This window comes from Myotis lucifugus, unplaced genomic scaffold (genome assembly GCF_000147115.1).
Source record: "Myotis lucifugus unplaced genomic scaffold, Myoluc2.0 scaffold_34, whole genome shotgun sequence".
Taxonomy (NCBI): Eukaryota; Metazoa; Chordata; class Mammalia; order Chiroptera; family Vespertilionidae; genus Myotis; species Myotis lucifugus.
The window spans coordinates 202,927-212,400 of record NW_005871082.1 but is presented as its reverse complement, the minus strand read 5'-3'; the positions used below and the strand labels follow the sequence as shown (position 1 = coordinate 212,400).

The 9,474-nt window shown below is 54.7% G+C and overlaps 1 protein-coding gene across 1 annotated transcript in view; it reads right to left on the bottom strand.

The window, feature by feature from the left end:
- Positions 1–688: 688 nt before the first annotated feature.
- Positions 689–9,474, bottom strand: part of LRRC74A (leucine rich repeat containing 74A) — a 25,844-nt gene continuing 17,058 nt past the window's right edge. Inside the window, exons 10-16 of the mRNA XM_023752535.1 lie at positions 9,367–9,452; positions 8,710–8,904; positions 7,812–7,907; positions 5,078–5,224; positions 2,909–3,016; positions 2,676–2,758; positions 689–1,352 (exon numbers count right to left, since the gene is read on the bottom strand). Of these exons, the coding sequence (XP_023608303.1) occupies positions 1,328–1,352; positions 2,676–2,758; positions 2,909–3,016; positions 5,078–5,224; positions 7,812–7,907; positions 8,710–8,904; positions 9,367–9,452 (740 nt within the window). The 3' untranslated portion in view covers positions 689–1,327. The remainder of the gene's footprint in view (positions 1,353–2,675; positions 2,759–2,908; positions 3,017–5,077; positions 5,225–7,811; positions 7,908–8,709; positions 8,905–9,366; positions 9,453–9,474) is intronic.

The following is a 9,474-nucleotide window of genomic DNA, read 5'->3' as shown; positions in this document are numbered from 1 at the left end:
CTATAGTATAGTGGTCGGCAAACTCGTTAGTCAACAGAGCCAAATATCAACAGTACTTCTTCAAAATAGACTCGCCCAGGCCAAAAACCGACTTCTGCACATGGGCCACGAAGTTTCAATCGCACTGTACGTGCGCCCACACGTGGTATTTTGTGGAAGAGCCACACTCAAGGGGCCAAAAAGCCGCATGTGGCTTGCGAGCCGCAGTTTGCCGACCACGGCCCTGTACCATCAACTTCAGGGGAAGACTTTGAATAAGGATGGGAAAGTGGAAAACATGCTGTGGGAAGGGGGACATCCATCGTTTCGTCATGATTCTGCCACAGATGTGGAGAGGCCTGGGCATCACCCCCCCCCCACCCCCACCCTGCAGCAGAGTGACACCCGCGGCTGGGGCTTTTCCTGGGTGCCGCCCGGCACACCTCTGCTGCTCTGAAGTGCCAGCTCCTGGACACCCGCGACTTCCCCAGTTTCCCACCGCTCGCCCGAAACAATTGCCAGATGAATGTGTCTGTTCACTCCACGGGTATTTATTGAGCATCTACTATCTGCCAGGCACCATGCGGTGCTACAGGGATGTCAGAGACAGTCCCTGCCGTTCTTCATCCGCAAAGGTAACTGATGAGGTTAACCGAGACCCTTTAAGTTCCCCCCCACCCCCCGCCTCCCCTGCTCGGCGTGTGCTGTACTTGGCTATTTTGCTCAGCTCCTCATGTCTCCCCGGTTTCCTGAAAAACGTGGAGTGGGAGGTCCCTACAACCGGTTGCAGCTGTCTCACTTCGCAGGTGGAACCGTGAGGCTCCGAGGCCAGGTGCCGGTAGTGCCGGGCCTCACCGAGGAGCCAGGTCTCTCCGCCTCCCAGCCTGGCTTCCTACACGTGACCCCTCGGCGTGTGCTCCTGAAGGCCCCTGTCCGCATCTCCTGGGCGTCTGTTCCCTCTGCCATTGCTTCCCGCACCTCGAAATCTCTCCCCTCGACACAGTTCACAATGACTATGGCCACATGACGTCTCTATGCATTGGCCTCCTCCCCACGGCTCTTTCCCTGCCGCCTAGCAACCCCACTGCATCCCCAATGTGTCTTCCTGGTTCTTAAAGAGGCCCTCAAGGACACGCTCCCCAAAACCAGAGGGCGCTCCCCTGGGAAGGGCGCACTAGCAGCAGCCCAGAGACGCCGAGATCAAGCCAGACTTTATTGGCTCTCTCCCGGTCCTGGCCTCGGTGTTTGTCCACTGCAGTCTCAGCCAGCTCTCCTCCTCCTCCTCGCCACTGGCCGATTTGCCAGGACTTCTCTGTCACAGAAACTTCTTTCCAGGACAGACTTGTTGCTATGGCCTCACCACTTCCAAGACACTGGTTTGAAAGGTAAGGGGATAATGTTGCGCCAAAGCAGCCTCCCGGCTGATGGAGAGAACGTTTAGGCTCAGCTCCAAGCGAGACCACTGGGAACCATCTCTCGGCCTGGCAGAGCACTGCACATGGGTGAGGTTTGGTGTGGGCACCGGGGAGGAGCAGAGAGCTGGGTTCCGTTGTTGGCCAGGGTTTGGCAGTAGGTTGAAGTTTAGAATGTGCACACCCTGCCCTGGCTGATGTGGTTAAGTGGTTAGAGCATTGGCCTGCACACCAAAGGCTCACAGGTTCGATTCCCGGTCAAGGGCATGTGCCTGGGTTGCAAGTTCAATGCCTGGCCCCAGTCGGGGTGGTGCAGGAGGCTGGCAACCAATTGAGGTGTCTCTCTCACATTGATGTTTCTCTCTCTCTCTCTCTCTCTCTCTCTCCCTCCCTCCCTCCCTCCCTTCCACTCTCTCTAAAAACCAATGGAAAAATTATCTCGGGTAAGGATGAACAATAACTGCAATAAAGAATGTGCACACCCTTTGGCCAGCAATCACACCAGGTCTGCACCACCGAGCGTGTGTCTGAGAACACACGTGTGCGAACACTGCCTACAAAAGGACATTGGTGACAGTATCACCGTAGTCACAACACAGAAAATAAATGCCATCGTCACTAGCACGGGGGTGCGTGGGAATTCAGGCACCTGTGCCTGTTTGGTGACTGGCAGAGGCTGGCACCTGGTCGGACTCACGGGTGTCGGTTATCATTATTACTGTTGTCACAGCCCTTTCCTATCTCTTCAAGGACTCCCGCCTGAGTCACAACCTGCGTCACTCCCTAAGCCACAGCATGGGACGGCCCGCAGTTCCCCTGCCCGGCTCACACTCCAGTGCGTGGACCTGACGTCCCTCTGCCCTCTCGTCTATGTCCGTGTGACACTCCCTCACCATGCCAGGGCCTAATCACTGCTCCCTTGTGTCACCTCCTATCTGCTGTGAGCGCTGTGTCCCCAGAATCAGGCTTGCAGCCTGCCGTGTGCAGTTGAGCCCGAAGCTTGGCCAAGGGAGCCAGCGGAAGATGAGAAGGAGGGTACCCAGGGGGCAGCCGTGGGGGAGGGGGCAAAGGCAGCCTGCTATGCAGGGGAGACCAGACCTAATGCCATGCAGATGGGGTGGCCCCTGGTGCTCAGGGGTGCCTTCTAGAGCAGCGGTCGCCAACCTTTCGGACCTCACGGACCACCAATGGTCTGCGGACCACCGGCTGGAGACTGCCGTTCTAGAGAGCCGAGGGCCACCTGGGGCAGAGGCTGGGTGGGGCCCGCCACGGGCCTGTGCTGACCTGAAGTTCACGTTGCCATTCTTGTCATCCAGCCGCTTGATCAGCTCCCTGATTTGGAACCGGTTTAGGGGGATCTTGTTTTGCTGAGGAAGTGGGTGGAACATGTGAGGTTAATGGAGCTCTCAGCTTACCTGCTCTCCAGCCCCCTACATACATGCATGTGCACACACATGCACATGCACACATGTGCAGGCACACACACACAGTGCCCAGGGGCACACGGATAAGCGCACCTGTATCATGGCTTTCAAGAACTCGCTCACAGGCATCTTCATCATCCCAGTAGGGGTCAAGCTCTTGAAGAAGTCCAGGACCTTGATCTTGTTCTGGTCGGCATAGCTCTGAGGGAGGGAGACACCAGGAGCGGATGCTTGCCCATGTAACATCTCTAACAACTCCCCCTCCCCACCCAGACCCAGCAGGCCACAGGGGCGTGTGACGAGGCAGTCCCAGGAGCTAGAGTCTCCCGCATGTGCGTCATTTAAGACCAAGAGTCCTGTCTGCACAGGGCACCGAAGGAATGGGGCAGTGACTGTGTTCATGTGCATTATTTAGTTCTGAAGTTGCCTCTGCTGAGACTCGTGTAGATGGTGCACTGTGGGCAGTGGGCGAGCTGGTGTTGGCTTAGAGTCCAGAAGCCAACCACAGCCACGCTGTGTGACAGGCAGGTCTGATTCTCAGAATTCACTTAATTCTCATCATTTCACACAGATGCTTACACTGTGTTAGAGTATTTTAAAAATAATGTTTCATTTAAAAAAATATTAGCCACTCACATTGTAAGGTGATTTTAGATTAGTAGAAAGAAGAAAATAAAAAATAAGCCATAAATCCAATCCCACTATCCAGAGGTAACATCTTGATGTGTATCCTTTCACCTGTCTGTCTGTCTGTCTGTCTGTCTATCTATCTATCTATCTACCATCCACCCAGCCACCCATCGTTTTTCTACTGTACATACTGGTTTATAAAATGCACTGTGCCAATACACTGTGAACACCCTTTCAATATCATTAAAATATTCTTTTGGGGTCCTTGTTTAGTATCTTTGCTCACCTGAATCCTCGATCATCAAGGCCCTTCCCAACCCTATCTCTGCCAGGAAGCATCCTTTTCTGTTTGCCAACCCTACATGCCCTCTAATCTGGGCTCTGATTATCTTTGCTGCTTGCTGCTTTGCCACTTATTTATTATCTATAATAATAAAAGCGTAATAAGCGAATTAGACCAGACATCCTTCAGGACGTCCTTCCAGACGACCTTCCAGACGAAGCCGGGGGTGTGAGGGAAGCCGGGGTCCCAGGTTCCAGAGGGAAGCCAGTGCTGGCATCCGGGGGAAGGAAGGCCTACTCTTGCATGAATTTCATGCATCGGGCCTCTAGTCTACCATCTGACCCTTTCTATTAGCAGTTACTGTATCTGTCCCATTTTCCAAACCCGCTTGTTGGCCCCTGAGGGAAAGGACTGCATTTCACGCTGCGTGTGGGGCTTGGTCTTGACTAGATTCCTTCTCTGTGCTGTTGGAAACAAGGGGCAGGCCCTCACTTTGCATCAGATAACGCCATTCCTGCACACTGGACATCCTGCTTCCCTTGCAAAACAGGTTTCCCCTCGGTGCCACCCGCGGTCCTCTGACCTAGAAAGATACTTGATAGCCCTTTGCCTTTTAGAACTTTGGGGTGACAGCCAGCGGTGGACAACCAGGCCTGGGGCTGGATGCTGCTCTGAGGGGGTCAGACCTGAGGAGCTCTAATACCCCCAATGGCTCTAATAGTCTAATACCCCCTAGTAGCTCTAGCAGGCTCTGATTTTTTATTTTCACTGTTACATCTGCCTCTTGTGATTGCCAGAGATGATCTAAGACTCAAGCCAGGTTACCACTAGATGTAAAGGCCTTGAGGGTCCCTCTTTAGCTGAAGCCACCACATGGCTGCCCTGACCACAGGGGTCTTGGCTTTCTTACCAGCTGTTGGAAAGAGCCCACATTTACTGGGTGCTTATTATATGCCAGGCATCGTTCTAAACACTTCATGCAGATTCTAGAATTTAATCTTCACAGCATCCCTTCGAGAGTGTGTGCTTTCGTTGTGCCCATTTTACAGGTGAAGAGATTGAGGCACAGAAAGCTTCAGTGACCTGCCTTTGGCCCTACAACAGCCAGGGGAGGAGCCTGGCTGGTAGAAACCACCCTGTTCCACGCCCCTCCCACTTGAGCCAGTTCTCAGCTGTCCCCTCCTGCGGAGGGCTCTGGAAATCCACAGGGAATATTCCTCCTCTGAGGGTCCTTGTCAGAGAGGATTGTGCAGACGCCTTGGGGGAGGGGAGACTCTGTAGCTGACTGGGGCCAGAGGACAGCTCTCTGCGGGGGTCCCAGTGGGGCCGAGAGGAAAGCAGGGGCTCACCTGGATCAGTTTCATGGGGTTTGGATACTGGATGATGGATTTCTTGGCAGAGAGGCCTTGGATTGCCTTGTAGACCACGTCCAGCTGGGGGTGGACGGCATACACCCCATCTAAGAATTTCACAAATTGCTCGGACACCATCACATGCTGAGGCAAGGAGAGAGGGGACCCATCGTGGGGAGGGGGCCGCCACTGCGCCATCCTCCTGCCCAGACCAGTGTCCCACCCAAGCCAGCCAGAGGGCCGGCCGAGTCTCTTCCAGTTCGTCCCGCAATGCAGCTCCTAGAGGGGGTGGTTCACGTTGTTTAGAGCTTGTGGTTTAACTCGTGCGATTCCTGCATGATGGATTGGATGTTCTGTCTGTGTGCTGGGGGCTCACCACACAGGGTCATCTCAACGCTCTCAGACGGCAAGCCTAACCGTCCACGTGTGGCGATGGGGCTGCAGACGGGCCCATCCCTGTGCCAGTGCTGGTCTTCAGAGCAGATGCCCTGGAAGAGGACCCCTCATGCCCACCACCTGGGCCCGGCTCAGCCCACACTGGGAACTCCTCGGAGGAAGTCCCCGAGACCCGGGGTTACAGGCCGCAGGAGGAGCTGTGTTTCCATGAAATAGCGTTGGAGCAAACCTGGCCCCCTGGGGGAAGATTAACCCGCTTCATTCCTCAGGTTGGTTCTGAGTATCCTCCTGCCTTTCAAAAGCCTTAATCCCTGCTTAAAGGGCTGAAGACTTCTCCTTAGGTTTTTCTAGAGGAAAATTCCTTCTAGAAGCATCACCAGTGAATTTCCAACCCCCCCAGAGTTATTATGGCAGCATAGGTGATGACTGCGGAAGAGAAACGCTAATTCAGCCCTACTGTTCCTGGTAGGATTGTGGGGTTTTGGTTTGTTTTTGTTTTTGTTTTTTTAGTAAAGCAAGCTAGAATTTATTGACACAGCACCCCCCCAAAACAACAACAACAACAAAAACTCCCCCCCAAAACCACTGAGGACAGTGAAATAAAGAAGGGCCTGGGAGAAGCTACAGGAGAGCCTAGGCTGGCTGCTTCGGCTCACCGGGAAGTCAGAGAAAAGGGGGCCTTGGAGACAAGTTCGGGGGGAGCCTGGATGAGCTGCCGCTGCCCATTGCTGCCCTGGTTGCAAGTCTCATGGGGTTCCTTGAGGTCCCTGGGGTTTAGGAGATGCGTGTCTGGGGAGGGGGGGGAGGGGGAGGGAGAGAGGGAAGGGAATGGCACAGGTGTGCTCCCTCCTGGGAGGCTTGTTTAGTGGCAAAGTGATCCGAGTTCAAACAGCACCATGTCTGACATTCCCTCAGACACACCAAGGCCGGGCCTGGCTCCACCCCCTCCAACCAGCTCTGTGGGAGGGAAAACCAAATATCCACAAAATCTGGACCCGTGGCTGGGACTCAGAGGCAGGGCGGAGTGGGCGCAAGGTCAGAGCTGTGGGGTGAGGGTGGAGAGCAGGCCTCCGAGGAGAAAGGGGTGAGGGAACAGAGCACAGGAGCCTGGGGCAGGAGGCAGGGGTGAGGAAAAGAGAAAGAAAGTAGAGATGTGTTTACAGTGTTTCATAATCTGTGGCAAACATAACCTTATTATTCAGTTCCAAGGAACTTGGGTTTAAATATTCAAAATGTCATCACGGCTATAATTGCAAGGCGTCAATGGCTTAGCAAAACGTATTTGTGTGGCATTAAAAAATGTCCCTCTGTGCCTTTTTAGAACTCTAGAGTAGGAGGCAGAAGCCCTGGCTTTCCTCCCTGCTGTGATTCTCACTTGCTGTGCGGTCCTAGGCAAGTGACCCAGCCTCTCTGTTTTAGTTTAATTATATGCAAAATGGGAAAATGAGGGAAAGTTCTTGTTATGGGTTGAATTATAGTCCCATTATATATATATTAATCCTCGGTACCTGCGCATGTGACCGTATTTAGAAATAGGGTCTTTGAGTGAAGATGAGGTCCTTAGGGTGGACCTACTCTGATATTGCCAACAACCATTGGGTGTTCGGAGAGGGGCACAGAACAGATTCTCCCTCTAACCCTCAGATGGCGCCAACCCTGCCTTCTAGCTCCCACAATTGCTAGACAATAGATTTCTATTGTTTAACCACCCAGCTCGCAGACCTTTGCTACGGCAGCTCTGGGACCCGCCTCCCGGAGTAGGATCTAATGAGCCGGCAGGTATAACATCACTTTGGGAGGAAAAAGAGTATAAAGTGGAGGATGCATGCAGGACACGGCTATTCTCAGCTACCACCTCTAGGGTGATTCAGGCGGGAGAACCTGGCAGAGTGAAGTCACTTCCTCAGGCTTTCCCTGCCCATCAAGGGATTGTTTAACTTTAGCCTCAAACACTGCTCTGAGTAGGCTACGTTATGAAATGAAAATGCAAGTCTGTCCACGTTCTATGACTCAGATGTTAAAAGCCCTGTGATTCTGGAGCCTTTCTGGGACGCGGGGCCATCCAGCAGGACGGCTGACAGACGCTCTGCCCTGGGTCCTCCTGCCCTTTCCCGCCGTTTCTGCACCTGAGCTCGGCCTGCTCTCAGGTGTGCAGGGCCCTGGTCCAGGGCCGGGTAGATGATTTCTCACTCTCGGCCACTGACTGACAGCTGCTCTATTGAAAGGACCGCTGGAGGGGGGCAGAGTTGCGCCCCAAAAGGTGTGAAGGCCTCTGAGGGGCACGGCTATTGGCACCTGCTGACACGGTACAAGCGACTACCATCTGATTACTCACGGAAATGTCAAGGTTTTCCATCTTGGATCTGGGGTTCTTCTTGATGGACATGATAAGTGACACAGCTCCATCCATGTTCATAGGGTTCAGGAAAAGCTGTGGGAAGGGGGGCGACACAGGCAGAGGCCGAGGTGGGGACAGGAGAGGCTGGCTCAGGGCCCAGCTCCCATTTCTTTGCATCAAATCGCAGTCTCTGTCCCACCCAGACGTCTCTGTAAGCACCTTCTCCCTGCCTGTCTTTTTGTCCGATCTTCCACCCACCCACCCACCTGGGGAATTGCTGCTCGAGCTACGCTCTGAGGCAGGAAGCAGTGAAGGCCAGGGGAGGACATCAGCCGGTGAGAGTCCTGCAGGCCCAGCACGGGCGTGAGCAAGGCCCTGGCAGGACCACGGAGATGAAAGGAGACCCCGAGGCCTTGGGAAAGCATGGGGTGAACTGAGGTTGGAGAAGCACACAGGGTTAGAGACCTGGATTTGCGCAGCAGGTGGCCACAGAAGGGGTCTAAGCCGCAGGGGAGTAGGTGTGTGTGTATGTGTGTGGGGGGGGAGGTGGTGGAATCATTTATGCTCCAGAGCCTGCAGGAGACCCACATGGGAGGAAGGGAGACCAGTTAGGGGATGACTCCTGTACGCGCACCAGCTGAGAGCAGCGGGGGATCCTGGGTTTGTAGCAGTGAGGCAGCCGAGAATATACGCACACGTGAGGCACCAGGCACATTTCACAGTGATTCTCCCGGGCATTATCCAGCCCCATCACCCTGCTGCACCCATCCCCACACACATGACACACGCACACCTACACACGATGCACTGATACATACCTGGATGCGCACCCATGGACGCACACACACAGACGCACACGCAAAACGACCCGTTCCCAGCCAGGTAAAGGCTCTACCTTCAGGGTTCGGAGGCACTCGTTGAACTCCAGTCCTTTGCTGAGTTTGATGATCCCTTCGTTGCCGATGTCATTGTTGCTGACATCTAGGTAGGCCAGGGAGCTGTTGGATTTGAGGACCTCCCCCAGGGCCGCAGCCCCCTCGTTCCCAAAGCCATTCATGGAGATATCTAGTGTCTTCAGGGTCACGTTGGACTCCAGGGAGGGGGAGAAGAGCACCGGTATCAAGGGGCATCTATCCCCGGTCGGCATCCAGGCTGGGGACTCAGTGGTCCCTGGAGGGAGGTCTCGGCCAGCTCTCCCCGACCTCCCAGCTGCACTCAGTCTCAAGAATACATTCCTGTTGGGTTCTGGTCATTCCCTACTCCATCATTAAACTGCTCCCTTGAAGTACTCCCAAAGATGCCACCTAGGCCCTAGCAGGGTGAATTCTCCTGGACAGGATTTATGCTAAAGAACAACGTGCACCCAGGAATTGTGGGAGGGAGGCCAACAATGGGAAGAGCTCAGTATATCCGCATCAGCGGCGACCATGAGGAAGAGTTCAAGATGGTGGGGCGGGGCGGGACCTCCCTCGCACCCCCACCCTCCCACCCTCACCCCCTCACCCTTCACCCCTCACCCCCGCTCAGCACACCACTCCCAGGGAGACCTTACCCGGAGACCGTTGCTCAAGGACACAGCTGCCCGTGAGCTTAAGTGATTCCAGCTCAGGTCCAGTGTCTGGAGCCCTACGTTGAGGGCTGGCGGGGGGGGGGGGGGGGA